At 59.7% G+C, this 13731-nt stretch overlaps 9 protein-coding genes across 9 annotated transcripts; 3 read left to right on the top strand and 6 right to left on the bottom strand.

The window, feature by feature from the left end:
• Positions 1-334: 334 nt before the first annotated feature.
• RFT1 (Oligosaccharide translocation protein rft1) lies at positions 335-2294 on the bottom strand (the record flags this gene model as incomplete). Its single annotated transcript, XM_028618506.1, has 3 exons — positions 335-437; positions 624-1374; positions 1430-2294. The coding sequence occupies 3 exons, from the start codon at positions 2292-2294 to the stop codon at positions 335-337; spliced, it is 1719 nt and encodes a 572-aa protein (XP_028473462.1).
• Positions 2295-2444: 150 nt separating this feature from the next.
• EHS24_002783 (uncharacterized protein) lies at positions 2445-3468 on the top strand (the record flags this gene model as incomplete). The annotated part of the gene is made up of 3 exons (XM_028618505.1): positions 2445-2698; positions 2803-3025; positions 3088-3468. The coding sequence occupies 3 exons, from the start codon at positions 2445-2447 to the stop codon at positions 3466-3468; spliced, it is 858 nt and encodes a 285-aa protein (XP_028473461.1).
• A 109-nt stretch (positions 3469-3577) lies between these two features.
• EHS24_002782 (uncharacterized protein) lies at positions 3578-4232 on the bottom strand (the record flags this gene model as incomplete). The annotated part of the gene is made up of 5 exons (XM_028618504.1): positions 3578-3642; positions 3706-3763; positions 3812-3933; positions 3979-4033; positions 4089-4232. The coding sequence occupies 5 exons, from the start codon at positions 4230-4232 to the stop codon at positions 3578-3580; spliced, it is 444 nt and encodes a 147-aa protein (XP_028473460.1).
• Positions 4233-4638: 406 nt separating this feature from the next.
• EHS24_002781 (uncharacterized protein) lies at positions 4639-5322 on the top strand (the record flags this gene model as incomplete). The annotated part of the gene is made up of 2 exons (XM_028618503.1): positions 4639-5013; positions 5059-5322. 2 exons carry the CDS (start codon positions 4639-4641, stop codon positions 5320-5322), a joined length of 639 nt encoding a protein of 212 aa, XP_028473459.1.
• Positions 5323-5964: 642 nt separating this feature from the next.
• On the bottom strand, positions 5965-6633 carry EHS24_002780 (uncharacterized protein; the record flags this gene model as incomplete). The annotated part of the gene is made up of 1 exon (XM_028618502.1): positions 5965-6633. The coding sequence occupies one exon, from the start codon at positions 6631-6633 to the stop codon at positions 5965-5967; it is 669 nt and encodes a 222-aa protein (XP_028473458.1).
• A 473-nt stretch (positions 6634-7106) lies between these two features.
• EHS24_002779 (uncharacterized protein) lies at positions 7107-8044 on the bottom strand (the record flags this gene model as incomplete). Its single annotated transcript, XM_028618501.1, has 5 exons — positions 7107-7230; positions 7298-7553; positions 7604-7703; positions 7746-7907; positions 7961-8044. 5 exons carry the CDS (start codon positions 8042-8044, stop codon positions 7107-7109), a joined length of 726 nt encoding a protein of 241 aa, XP_028473457.1.
• A 275-nt stretch (positions 8045-8319) lies between these two features.
• EHS24_002778 (uncharacterized protein) lies at positions 8320-9602 on the top strand (the record flags this gene model as incomplete). The annotated part of the gene is made up of 9 exons (XM_028618500.1): positions 8320-8347; positions 8391-8450; positions 8492-8599; positions 8662-8708; positions 8746-8864; positions 8913-9044; positions 9083-9135; positions 9176-9277; positions 9319-9602. 9 exons carry the CDS (start codon positions 8320-8322, stop codon positions 9600-9602), a joined length of 933 nt encoding a protein of 310 aa, XP_028473456.1.
• A 199-nt stretch (positions 9603-9801) lies between these two features.
• On the bottom strand, positions 9802-11981 carry NOP2 (rRNA (cytosine-C5-)-methyltransferase nop2; the record flags this gene model as incomplete). Its single annotated transcript, XM_028618499.1, has 2 exons — positions 9802-11638; positions 11695-11981. 2 exons carry the CDS (start codon positions 11979-11981, stop codon positions 9802-9804), a joined length of 2124 nt encoding a protein of 707 aa, XP_028473455.1.
• A 279-nt stretch (positions 11982-12260) lies between these two features.
• EHS24_002776 (uncharacterized protein) lies at positions 12261-13660 on the bottom strand (the record flags this gene model as incomplete). Its single annotated transcript, XM_028618498.1, has 5 exons — positions 12261-12366; positions 12404-12570; positions 12609-13336; positions 13380-13430; positions 13471-13660. 5 exons carry the CDS (start codon positions 13658-13660, stop codon positions 12261-12263), a joined length of 1242 nt encoding a protein of 413 aa, XP_028473454.1.
• Between the last annotated feature and the right edge of the window lie 71 nt (positions 13661-13731).

Below are 13731 nucleotides of genomic sequence, written 5' to 3'. Positions count from 1 at the left end.
GGGGAGCAGGGGGGATCACGCACACTTGATCGAGCCTCGCGCAGTGAAAGGGGCGTGGCATTCGAAACATGGAGCCAACACGTCGTCGTCGTACATGCCCTCGTCGTCCAAAGGTTCGTCGTTCTTTCTTGACGTAAACGAGAGAGGGGTCCTCGCAAGCAAAGCCTAAAGCGGTAACCAACTCCCATACTAGCATCGAGGCCGAATGGTCGTCGCAATCCTTCCTTATGCCTCTTTCTGCTATCAACACATCTGTGCATGACGGCATGGGTGGGTGCTTTTGCTACAGAACCCTCGTAAACAGGTCTCTCTCCACCACCCCACTTCACTGGTGTCACTCAGACTTGGGCTTGGGCTGGGTCTGGGGCTCTGGCTCCCGCTCATGGCGTCCCAGACTAGCTCCAATGGCGCTGAATTGGTCATGTTCAGCCGTGTAGCTGTGTCACCGTCAGCGTCATGTGGCAATCCCTATTGTGAAAAAATCAAGCTTTCGGCGTCACGACCCGGCGTGTGCTTTTCCTTTTTATTGAGCCCACGGCCACGTCGTGCCGCTCAGCCACAGAAGCGGCCACACGGCTCCAGCCTTTGCACACTTCTTTTTTGACTCCCAGACTCAAACTTACATTGTGTAGAGGACAAGAATACCCGCCACCGCACCGACGGCCAGCAGGATGGCCTGGTCGCGCAGACTGGTGCCCAGCCTGTATGCGAGAACCCACAGGCCGGCGCCTGTGACTGCCACGACATACCGGACGCGTGCTTTTGGCACAATCGCGGCAAAGGTCAAGGGCGTGCCTCGCTTGCGAAAGAAACCTTGCGCGTGGGGCCACGCATACGCGATGCGCGTCGACATGGCGACACACGACGAGTAGATGAGTGCTTGCTCGGTCGTGCAGTGGAAGATTGAGGTCAGGAGGCCTGGTGGTGGCGACCTGGTGACGCCGCCGGCGGTGCGGCCATAGCCCATGAACCAGCCCGCGTACACGCCCGTGAACACCACGAGGCTCCACGCAAACGCTACCGAGCTCGCAATCATGAACCAGGCCTGGCGGGCGACCTGCTCGGGCGTGGCACTGGCGGCGTGGAATGCTTCAAGGATACCGTTGAAACTCAGCACAGGCAGGTAGCACACGAGGTACGTCTGCAGCGTCGACGCCGCGTCCGTCTCGGTCACGTACCGCCGTGGCAGGAGGACGGGGAGGACGATTGGGAGGAGCGGGGGCAAGAAGACGGGGAGGAGCAGCAACAGGTGCAGCGACAGGCGGAGCGCGAGTGTGAGCAGCGGCAGCGTCGAGGGCGAGTCGAGCGCTCGCGACCAGTGGAGCAGGAGCGTCTCCTCGATAGGCTGGAAGATGATACGGGCAACGAGCGAACCTGTGGCTGTGTCAGAGCCAAGCCAAGAGTAGTTTTGGGATTTTCAAGCCCTCACCATAGTTCATCGCCACGGCATAACCGCCTTGGTCACCAAGGGGCGAGATGCGGCCCACAGCGAGGCGGTCCGCTTCCGTGAGGACGTGCTTGACGACGCTCTGGCGGGTGTTGGCGATGGCGAGGGCTCGGGTGCTGGCCGCACCCGTTTCTTCGCGCTTGGTCGTCTGGTCGTTGGTCTTGGGGAAAAAGAGCGAGGGGAGCACCTTGAGCCCGCCGTACTCGTACACGTACCGCGCCGCGAGCCAAGAAGCGCCGGCCGAATGACCAATTGCAAACCCGAGCAGCGCGCGCTGGCCGCTGGGATCCAGGACAAGGCAGGCAAACGTGACGACGGCGCGCACGATCGCCATGCCTCCCTCGGCCTGGACGCGCACGCGGATACGCGGCGGGCTCTCGCGCAGAGCCCGCACATACAGCGGCTCAATGGCGAGTTCCGCGAGCGCACCATAAACGTACAGTCTGAGCGCGACGTGGAAATAGGGCTGGGATGTCGTTTCCGCCGACGACGTGGAGAGGTACAGTGCCAGCACGGCGACGGCGACGCCGCACCCGAGCTTGAACGGGAGAGTAGCGAGGGCAGCGTCTTGGGTCGAGAACCCGGAATTCACATCATTATCATCATCGCCCTTCCGCCTCAAGAGTGCGTTGCGGACGCCTTCGCGCGAAAGGAACAAGACGGTGGCCGCGACGAGGTCGAACTGGATCGCTGCCGTTCCAAACACGGCCGGAGGGGCGAGACGCACCAGACCTTGGTTGAGCGCAAACGTCAGCAGCCGGCTGAGAAGCTGCAGGAGGATGAGCGCGCGGCCCGTCGTGAGTGCAGACGAGAGGCCGTCCGACGGCGCCGATGCTGGCTCGGCCATGGTGGATGCGTCGAGGTGGATGGTGGATGTGGGTGCAAAGTCGCCGATGACGCAACGACAACATTTCCCGTTGGTCGTGATTGCCGTTTCAACGCGCCGTGCTTTCCTCCTTGCTTTGCTTCCTCCCATCCTCCCATAAGCTTCCAACCGATGCCGCTCCACCCACACTTGCACCTTCTCGTCCCCTCCTCGACGGCAAGCATCGCCCTCGAGGCCCGCGTGTACATCTCCCGCTCAGCAGCGGCCGCGCTCTCCGGGTTGGCCACGACCTCCACCTCGTCCGAGCCTACCCCGCTGGAGGGTCTCACAGACTCGCAGCGCGCAACAGTCGCCGGTCTGGGTATCCGCAAGATCGTCACTGCGGCGCACCCATGGGGGCGGTTGGGCGGGAACATGCTCTTCCCGTGAGTCTGGGAGGTTGTTGGCAGATAGCTGAGTTGGGCTGGGTAATCTGCTACACCTCCGAGTTGCTGCAAGACTCACGACGGTTAACCCAACTCGTCTCCAGTGTGATCGCAAACTACCTCCCCAACGCCGTCTTTGGGACTCCCCGCGCCGACGGTGCCGCGCCAGACACCGCCATTGCGACGTTCAACGTCCGCGGTGTCGGCCAGTCGGGCGGCAGCATGCCGCTGCCGGGCTTCGGCATCGGCAACGACGGCGAGGACTTTGCAGCTGTCGAGCGCGCGGTAGCTGACCTTGTGGGCGGGCAAGCAGAGCTGTACCGGTTGGTGAGTGGTCTCATACGACATACTTTGAGACGACGCTGACAGTGCCTCTTCCTCATCCACAGGGCTACTCGTACGGCACCAACCTCGCGCTCAACGCTCCCCTCCCAGACCGCGGCGTCAAGCGCACCATCCTCGTCTCCCCGGCACCAACGCTGTTCAAGGCCATGACCCTCCTGTCGGGTCCAACGTTTGCAACAGGTCTAGACGCAGCGCTCGATCGCGCTGCGGCGTCCCGGGAGTCTGGCAAGGACGCGCGTTCGCTCTGGGTCGTGTTTGGCGACAAGGACGATTTCACCGGCGCGGCCACTCTGCGCGCCCTCGGCGGCGACAAGAAGGACGAGATTGTGGCAGTAGAGATTTCGGGCTGTGGACACTTTTATGCGCGTGTCGAGGACGGCGACGCGGCTGAAAAGGCCATCGCGGCATGGATCTCGGACAGCTGAGGCAGCTCTTTGTGTCACAAGCAACACCTGCATGTACATTATAACGACCAGCGACTACAACCTACGTGATGGATACCCGGGGCATCGACACTATCTCATATCCAAGAGCCTAGAGCAGCCGCTCGCCCTTCGAGAGCTTGACCCACACGACCTTGCGCCAGATATCGTGCACCTCTGGCCACAGCAGCATCAGCAACACCCCCGCACATGACACTCTGCCTTGTCTTGCCGACTCACGGTTCTTTGTACGACCGGGAAACGCGGCCGCCACAGCGTCCCAGTTGGGCTTGGCCGTCTGCCATCAGCACACCACATCATACATCAGCACCCCATGCATACGTACACCGAGAACCGCGGTCACAAGCTTCATCTTCATGGCCGTGTCCCAGCCCGGTCCCGCCGTGCTCCAGTCGTCGCCGCGGAGGAGGGCAGGGTACACGGTCTTGCGCCAGGTGTCTTTGCACTCTGTGTTGTCAGATACCGGTCTGATTGCTCCAATTTGCAACTGACGAGTACCCGTCTTGCCGACGGCCGCGCCCAGAGCGTCGTAGTCGGCAACCGTTGCCTATCCATCAGCGCCAGATACATTCCAGCCAAAAACGAACGGTGCGAGTGCTCACCTTGTACACCTCCGACACAAGCAGCACGCGGTCCCAGGTCCCCTTGGCGCCGCCGCTGGCCTTGTTAGGCTTGGTGTAGCCGTCGCCCGGGAGCGGGTAGGGTTCCGACTTGGCGATGGACTTGGGCTTGGTGACGCGCGGCATTGCGGTATGTGTAGCAAACTGTTTGATAGTATGGGGAAGAATGGAGCAGTGGAGGAGTTGAAGGATGGCTTGGAACTGTGTTGGAGGAGGTCGGGAATGGAGAAGAACGTGGCGAGTGCAGCAGAGGGGCAAAGTGTGGGAAATGTGGAGCGAAGGATGGCATCAGCAATACAACTGTGCCGCCGGCAGCTGACGCGAGAGATGTGTGTACATGTGCGCGTGGATCGTGTGGAAGGAAGGTGCACACACACACACGGGGCGTCCAGTCATCCACCATCATCCATCTCCGGTCGTTCATTTCCAGTCTTCCATTCCTCCCGTTTCCTCCACTCTTCCCATTCTTGCCTCTCACACCTTCCTCCCCTTACCGTCACACTCTCTATCATACAGACACTCCCTCCTCAGCATGGTCAAAGTCACTCCCAAACCCAAGGCTGTCTCCACCACCAAACCCAAGTCGTCCGCTGCCCCAAAGGCCAAGCCCAAGACCAAGAAATCTCTTTCCCCGCCACCCTCCCCTCCGCGTACTGCCGTCCTGGACAAGAACCTCGTGTGCCGCATTATCCTTGCCAAGCTCGACGAGAGCAAGACGTGCGACTGGTATGCTCTTAGCCAAAAGCTCGCGGCTGAGGACGGTGGCAACGGGGTCAAGACCGGTATTATCACCAAGGCCGGCACCGGCAAGGGCGGCAAGGGCAATGCAAAGGGCAAGAACGGCAAGAACGGCAAGAACAGCAACAACGCCCTGAGTGGCAGTGACCTCCACGACCTGTACCACAACGTGAGATTACTGGAATAGATAGCCTAGGGTTTAGCTCATGGACAGAAAATCCTCCCAGGTCTCCGGGCTGGCCGCGCTCTCTGGCGCGAGTCGCCACCCCCGGACGCGAGGGACACCTACGAGAGCCTCACCCCGAGCGACATTATCGGCAGCGAGGTCGACCGCATGGTCAAGGCTGCGCGTTCAAACTCCAAGAGGGCATCAGTGGGCAATATGCTTATGAGCAGCGACATTGAGGAGGACGACGAGCGCCAAATGGACGAGGAAGACTTTACGGCGGAGGACGAGAGTGAGATCGAGACTCCTTGAGGTGAGCTATCGGTCCGTTGCATGTAAAGCTCACGCCACAGCGGTTCCGCAACTTCTCCACAGCACAAGCCATCACAACTCATGACCACGACCACCCAAAGCAACACCCAAAACAACGCATCCACGGACGTTACTGGATACATCCCAAAGCGCTTGGCGCACACCCTCCTCTCCTAGCAGTAAGCTACCAGGCCGAGCATTTTTGACAGCTTCCAGTCTCCCCCAGGTGCCACCTTTTCCAACCTGAGGCGTATGAACACGCATCACGAAGTTAGCTCAATCATACCCGTCCAGCACCTCCAGCTCACACCATTCAGGTTGTTAATACTGGGCCAGGAATCCCCTCCACCCGCAAAAACATGTTTCATAGCAAGCGTCGGTTGAGCAGATTGTGAGTTAAGCCCCCGAGTACCAACTCTTAACTCCCAACACAGATTTAAGAAAGCACGACAAGTGTCCTGTACCTAGGAAGGCACCGAGTTTGTGAGTTGCCAGTTGTTTGATATCCAGCTGACTGCAGTGATCTTTTCACGCGTGAGATATCTCTCGCGCGCACCCGAATCATGCTCTCGCCACGGGAACTTCACATTGTAGCCACTGGTATTACCTGTACATGCATCGTGGCCCGAGTACAAACCCCACTCACGTCTCCCTTCCTTCAGGTTGTAGAACCGCAAACCTCTCCTCGAGAACGGCAGACAGACCGCCTCCCCACCGCTTCCCGAACAGCTCGGCCGTGGCACGGTCGTTCAGTCGTGCAAAGCTCGTGTCGTCGATATTCTCGTTCGACGCGTCCGCATAGTGGACCCAGACCCACAGCTCTTCTCCCTGTACGTTCCGCAGCTCACCCTCGCCACGTAGGCGCTGGAGGCAGAGTATGATGCGTTCCTCGTACAGCCCGGCGAGCGCGGCGTACTCGCCATTCTCGTTCTCGTCATCCGCTCCCTCTGGTAAGCCCTTGGCTAGTGCCCAAATCTCTGTTGTGACAATCCCCGGCGCCGTCCCGCCAGTATACTGCCACCCCCACTCGGACGGCGACCACCAGTACTGCGCCTTGTCCTCGAGGTCGTCGCCCGTGACTGCTGCCGCGTTCTCGAGCGTGTCGGCCGCGACGAAGAAGCCCGTGAGGTCCTCCACCATGCCGATAGCGAGGGCGTGGACGTGTGAGCCGAGAGGATGGGACTGGGGCTGAGCCATGGCGGTAGACGACTCGAGCTTGAGCTCCAGCTCGGTTCGGAGGGAAGCGAGGGCAGCGCGGATTTCCGTATCGATCGCGGCGTCGAGCGCGGTTGTATCGTGTGTCGCGAGCATTGTTGACGGTGCGGCCTCGTGCCAAGATTGGGCTAGTGCACTAGTGACAGTGAGCGGGTTTGAGGTATGGCGTGTCGCTCGGAATCGGAGGTGGTCAAGCGTCCCCACTGGCCACTGGCTCTGCCACGGTACTGGTAAACCGACAGATGTTTGCCGAAGCGCTGCGTTTCAGCTATGGGAGTTATGCCAAGCGTGATGGAGAGGATCTGAATGTTTCGCGAAAACAAGCGCGTCGTCACGTCTCTCAGGCCCGCGGACCGCGGATCAATCTCGGGAACACGCGACAGGTCGGTCAGATATCTGCGTGGTCCTTACTGATGTCCGCGGATGGCCTATGTACATAAGGCAGAGGCAAACGGGCTTCTGATCAGTGCTTACACTGTGGACCTTTCACACAGCTCGCACCGCTGGTGGGAGTCGTGCAACCAATAGGAGATATCGATACATGAAACCCATGAGCTACCAGCAGATGCTTAAATCTCGTCCTCGTCGCTAGCAAAGATGTCCTCCTCTGGGAAGTCTCCAACAGTGACCTTGTCCGCGCGCACGAACACGGCGTGCTTTGGCAAGCAGGTAAAGTAGCGCTTTCCCTCCACACTGAGTTATCGACTGTCAGCATCCATTGCTCGGCTACTGGCAGAAACCGTTCTGCTTGTGAACTCACCTGCCATCACCCTTCCCCAGAGGCTCATCGAGCTCGACGCCGACCCAGACGCCACCACGCGCAATCTCTGCCTCGCCGACGAACCGCACGGTGCCGCGCTTGGCAATGTCGCTGTCGCCGGACACGACCTCGCAGCGGGCGCCGGCGACGACATCGGAAGGAACCGAGGAGGGAGGGGGAGGAGCGTGCGCGAGGGTCTCGGGAACGTCGGCAAAGCGGCCCATCTTGTTCGCCTTGAGGTGTGCCAGGACGGTGTCTGGAGCGGCATTAGTAGGTGAATGGCAGACAAGACAACGGATGACCTACCAGGACGAGCCTCGTACTCCTCCTTTGTCAGCTCAAACTTGTCGACGGCCGAGAGGTCGGAGAACTCTCCCGGACGTGCGTTGGGGTCCGTGTTGTCGACCTGTTTCGTCAGCTCGGAATCACACAACGCCATGCCACCCACCTTGATACAGTTCCACTCCTGCAGGCCGTACGCGCCGAGCGATTGCGACTCGTCAGTCATGGTCGCCACGGGCGCTTCGTTCTTCTCGGCAGCCTCGGACGAGCGAAAGAGGCGGAGGACCTGGTGCTGCTGCGCGATACCGGTGATGGGCACAAGCTTGTCCTTCAGGTGATGTCAGTGGGCGGCTCGATGAAGGGGGTGGAAAGGAACCTCACCTTGAGCTGGGAGACGGTGAGGTCGGTATCCAACCTACGCTCCGAGTGGGTATCGGGCGACGAGACAAAGAGGGAGACGAGCATGGTAGTGACGTTGAGCAAGGGAGTGCAGTGCAAGAAGGGATGAGAATGACGACAAATGTGTCGTCGCGTCACGTCGAGACGCCAGATTGACCTCCACCGGCGCGGCAAGACTCGTTAGGAATGTCGTTAGGAATGTCAATGCTAATGGTGTATTTGATATATTTGATCCCGCGGCTAACACGCCCTCCCCTCCACCACACGGATCCACGGACATGTTGACACGAAAGCCATGGGGAAGATGGCCGCCCCGGTTTGCTTCGTACACATCCACGACAATGAGCCCCAAGAACGTCGTCATTACCGGTACGCCCTTGCATGACCCCGCGAGTTCTTTTCTGATGCTCAGGTGCTAGCGGTCTGCTCGGCCGCGCGGCCGTGACCTACTTCCGCGCCCAGGGCGACAATGGTGAGCTGCACATCGCTTTGTCTGCACTAGCTAACGAGCAGTGACTGCCCTCGCATGGACGCGTGCCGACAAGGACGCGAGCTACACCAAGCTCGACCTCACCGATGCTGCGGCTGTGGACGCGTGGTTTGCTGCCAACAAGGTCGACGGTACGTGCAGCGTGCCGCAAGAAGACACGAGCGATGGCGCCATGGTGACTAACGCAAAACAGCCGTGGTCCACTGTGCCGCTGAGCGCCGCCCCGACGTTGCCGAAGCGGTAAGCTGAGAATTTAGTGGAACACGGCTGATGACAGAACCCCGAGGCGGCCGAGACCATCAACGTCGCCGTCCCCAAGCACCTCGGCGAGCTCGCTGTCAAGCACGGTTTCACCCTGCTTTACATTTCCACCGACTATGTGTTCAACGGTCGCAAGTGGGTATTCTGACCTTCCGATTCCTGAACCCATGATCTGACTCTCAGCCCTCCCTACGAGGTCGAGGCCACCCCCGACCCGCTCCAGATGTACGGCCGCCAGAAGCTTGCGGGCGAGAAAGCGACCCTTGGCGCACGTGAGCAGGGTGCCAATGCCGCTGCTATCCGTGTCCCCGTCTTGTGAGTTGGGTTTTCGTGATCGGTGCAACTGACAATAGGTTCGGTCGTGCCGAGTACAATGGCGAATCGGCGGTCAACATTCTTGTAGAGGGTGAGCTCAACGTACCTCTTCAGACCTGACCCCCCCAAAGTCGTCAAGGACCAGTCTGGCAAGGCTTACAGCATGGACGACTATCAGGTCCGTAACCCGACCAACGTCGAGGACGTCGCCCGTGTCCTGTACGACCTTACCCGTGGGTCCCTTGCGTTGAGTTGGACGAAACTGACCCAGCAGACCTGTCGAAGCCCCTTCCCCCTCTCATTCACTTCCGCTCGTCGGGTCCAGACATGACCAAGTGGGACATGACCAAGACTCTTGGCCGTATCCTCAACCAGCCCATTACGCACGTCACTCCCCAGAGCGGCAAGCCTGAGATCAAGCCTGGCCAGACTGAACGTCCGTGGAACACCAAGCTCACGGTCAAGGTCCTCGAGGAGCTGGGCGTCAGGACGGACGATGAAAAGTCGTTTGAGCAGTGGTGGACGGCGTACCTTGCCGAGAAGCCCAACGGATTCTAAACAGGCTCTCGAAGAACCTGTGTAGAGCATGCGGAGCATCTCTGAACACGATCGCACGCAGCAGCTAGTGGTATATGTGCATGATGATGCCTGCCTAGACTATGTAGAGAATGGATGTCAAGTCCCGCGATGGTGGATGGAGAGAAACACAAAACAAAACGGGGACGTGGGTGCACAACGAACAACGAACGGTTCGGGCCTACTTCTGTCGCCTCTTCTCGGTGAGCTTCTTCGACTTTGGCAGCTTGATCTGGCCGTCCGACTTGGGGGCAGGCTTGTCGTCGACCTCGGCCTTGGCCTCGTCCTTCTTGGCAATCTTGATACCCTTGGTCTTGAGGAGGTGCTTGCGCTTGCTCTCCGAGATGAGGGCCTCGTCCTCCTTGGCGTCAAAGGTAGCGGGGGCCGAGTCGTCCTCGTCCATAGCGTCGTCATTGACGGCAGCAGAGCCGGAAACCTCGTCGTCGTCCTCGGCGTCGGCGCCGGCCTTCTTCTTCTGGCGCTTGCCAACCTTGAACTTGGCAACGTAGAAACCGTCCATGTTGTGCTTGTGGGGGTAGTAGCGGCGGGTGAGGTTGAGCGAAGGGTGGAAGTGCTTGCCCTCAAAGCTAGTGTAGCCCTCGACACCAAACTCGAGACCAGTGTCAACGAGCTTGCAGTGGGGGCGCTTGCGGAGCGCATAGTCGACGACGGACTCGTCCTCGTCGACGGTGACCGAGCAGGTCGAGTAGACAATGTAACCGCCAGTAGCAGAGTTGGCGTTGACCGAGTCCAGGGCGCAGAGGATAAGCTGCTTCTGGAGGTGGGCAAGCATCTGGAAGTCACGCTCCGACTTGTTCACCTTGACGGAGGCGTCCTTGCTGATAACACCGGTACCCGAGCAAGGGGCGTCGAGGAGGACACGGTCAAAGCCGCCCATGACCCTGGGGAACTCGCGAGCATCATAGTTGCAGACGACGACGTTCTTGCAGCCCATACGGTGAACGTTGGCGGTGAGCGACTTGGTGCGCGCCTTGTTGCTGTCGTTGGCAAAGACGGTACCAGTGTTCTGGAGGAGGGCAGAGATGTAGGTGGTCTTGCCGCCGGGGGCCGAGGCCATGTCGAGGACACGCTCTCCGGGCTGGGGGGCGAGGGCAATAACGGGGAGGAACGACGAAGCGGCCTGGAGCATGTAGTGGCCGGCAAGGTACTCGGGGGTGGCACCCACGGGGACGGGCGACTCGAAGATCTGGAGACCGACCTTGGACCACTTGCCGATAGGCTCGAGGTTGACGCCACGGTTGATGAGGGCCTGGGCGAGGTCGCGGCGACGGGTACGGAGAGTGTTGGCACGGATGGTGACAGGGCGAGGAGTCTCGTTGGACTCGAAGAAGGCAATGGCCTCGTCGGCGTTGAACAGCTTCATGAGCTTGTTCACCAGGAAGTGGTTGTAGCCAAAGTAGGTGGCAATGTCGTGCTCAAGCTGGACGAGGTGGTCGCTGCGCGACTTGCCAGCAACACCACGGATCTTGTCCTCCTTGCTCGAGCACACGCTCACAAGCCAGCGCATACGCGCCTCCACCTCGCGGAGCGAGGTGCCGTGCTCGTGCTCCTCAACAATGCCGTCAACAGCGGGCAGAGTCCATCCCTCGTCATCCAGGTCGTCCTCGAGGTTGGTCTGGATCTCGCCGTTAAACTCGTCGTCCGAGCCCATCTCAACCTCCTCGCCACCCGCGGCACCCTCCTCCTCGTCCGAGGCGAACGCGCTGTCGACCTCGTCGTCCTCACCCATCTCGTCGTCGTCCTCGCTGGGGAATCCAAAGTCGTCGTCGCCCATAGCCTCGTCGTCCTCGGCATCCGAGGGAGCCTCGTCAAGGTCGAATGCGTGCAGACCAGCAGGCATGCGCTCCTCCTTGTCGTCATCCACCTCCGCCTCCGAGTCCGAGAACACGAGCTCGCGAGCAGGTCCACGCTCAACACCGGGCGACGAAGCCTTCTTTCCCTTGGTGGCCTTGGCCTTCTTGGGAGCGGGCACCTCGTCCTCCGAGTCCGAGTAGTCACTAAACAATTCCGTCAGTTACCCCATCGTCGCCACTGGACCATAACCCAGACTCACCCCTGCTCGAGTGCCTCCTCGGCATCACTGTCCTCATCCTCGCGGTCGACAGCCTTCACACGGGGCTTCTTGCCCTTGACGAGCTTGGCGACGGGCTTTGCGGGCTTGCCCTTGTTGGCCTTGTCGGCCTTGAATGGCTTGGACGAGTCGGCACCGGCGGACGAGGCCTTCTTCTTGCCGTCGGCACCGCCGTTGCCACCCTTGTTGGCACCCTTGCGAGCCTTCTCAATGTCGCGGCCCGAGAGGGGCGCGGGGACGCCCTGCTTCCGGGTTGCTTTGCGACCCATTTTTGTTTGTTTGTCTAGAGGGGGTTGGGGGTGGGTGTTGTGGATGGCGGGAAGAGCTGCTGGTGGAAATTATGACCCGGAGCTGGTGGAGGGAGAAGCAACTTTTGGCAATTGACGTGTACTTTGACGTATCACAAGCAATTAATTCAGCATTAGAATTTCGAATCTCAATGGGTATTACAAACGCTTTTTCTTATTGTTAGAGTACGACTGCATACACCCAGTACAACCATCCTATACACTTATCTCCCCAGTACAACCATGGCATTGCGCGTTTCCTTACTTCTTCGCCTGGCGCAGCTCCTCAAAGAAGCCTTCAATGTCCTCGCGACTGACGGCCTCGCCGGATTGTGCGTGGGCCGCAAGCATGACCTTTAGTTTATCCCTGATGGGTTAGCATCCGCGAGTGACACGCAACCCACTTCATTGCCTGGTATCCGTGCAGAGCCTCGATTGCCTGCACGCGCGGAAGCGTGCTGACGACACGCTCGGTAACTTCTTCCAGAGTCTCGACCTTGTCCTCGTCTTTGGGAGGCTCGTAAATCTCCTCGTCTTCGAGAGGAAAGGGGAGTGCCGCGGCGGTTGCAGCCTGGCGTTAGTTAGTTGGCTCGAAAGGCTGTGACTCACGTCTAACTGGGCCTTGAGCTCTTCGCGGATCCCATGGGCAAGGAAGATATCACCTGCACCCTTGCGGGCAGCCGCTGGAACAGGTGCCACAGCCTCTGCCGTCTCTGTTGGCACCACTCCATCGGCTTCGACAGGCGGTGCCGAGACCACAGTTGGGTGATCCGACTCTGCCGGTGCGTCCTCCACACGAGCCCTCTTGGGATCCGATCCGCAGTCTTCTTCGTTTGCGCGCTTGCTGCCTGCCATTTTCTTTCCAACAACCTTCCACTCTCCTTCCTTGTCATGTGGCTCGATGATCATCCATCCGTCGGTACCGGAACGCTCGGCCAACAGAGGGTGCAACTTGGCACACTCGGCGCAGATGAGACCGTCATAGCTGTCAGACGGGATTAAGCAGTCGCTTTCTTCGTCCTCGTCATCATCGACGTCTTCCCTGGGTTCGGGTCGGGGCTGGAGGTTGAGACACGACTCGTGGAACCAGTCTTCGCACGCGATACATGTGACCATGGCCTCGATCTCAGTCTCGGGGTCATAGTCGCGTCCACATCGACAGAATTTGCCGGAGAATGTCTGGCCGTAGTGGTTGCGGTCGTTGGGAGCCTGAGGCTGTTGCTCGGGTGGGTTGAGCGAGCATCGTCGCTTGGAGGGGCCTTCCGAGGGGCACATTGCCGAGGTGGGACAGTCGCATTGGAACGACCTCTTGGTCCACAGCTCAACCAAGCGGTGGTCTGCGCGTTAGCTGAGGCTGGACGATTGCGCATAGCTACTCACCAGAGTGACAGGAGATCGAGCAGCCGTAGCATACGCCTTTTTCACCACAATCTGGAAGGTCAGAATCAGTACGCCAGGTCAGACAACGCACCCAGACAAGACCACACAGACTGGCGGAGGTATCCCTTGGAGTACGTGCACTCGTCGAAGCTGTACGGAAGGACCTCACGGGCCTCTTCTGCGAGTCGATCCTGAGTGTCGATGAGGTTCTGGAGGGTCATCTCCGACGAGCCTGGCTGTGTAGCCAGGTAGTCTGTAGGAAGGACAGAGAATGCCGCCATGGTGATAGACCGGTGTGTGAACGAGAGCGATGGAGATGGCAATGTTATTGTAACGCGCGACGCGTCCAGCA

The sequence above is a fragment of the Apiotrichum porosum genome (assembly GCF_003942205.1).
Source record: "Apiotrichum porosum strain DSM 27194 chromosome Unknown scaffold_13, whole genome shotgun sequence".
NCBI lineage: Eukaryota > Fungi > Basidiomycota > Tremellomycetes > Trichosporonales > Trichosporonaceae > Apiotrichum > Apiotrichum porosum.
This window is presented reverse-complemented; position numbering and strand designations above follow the sequence as displayed.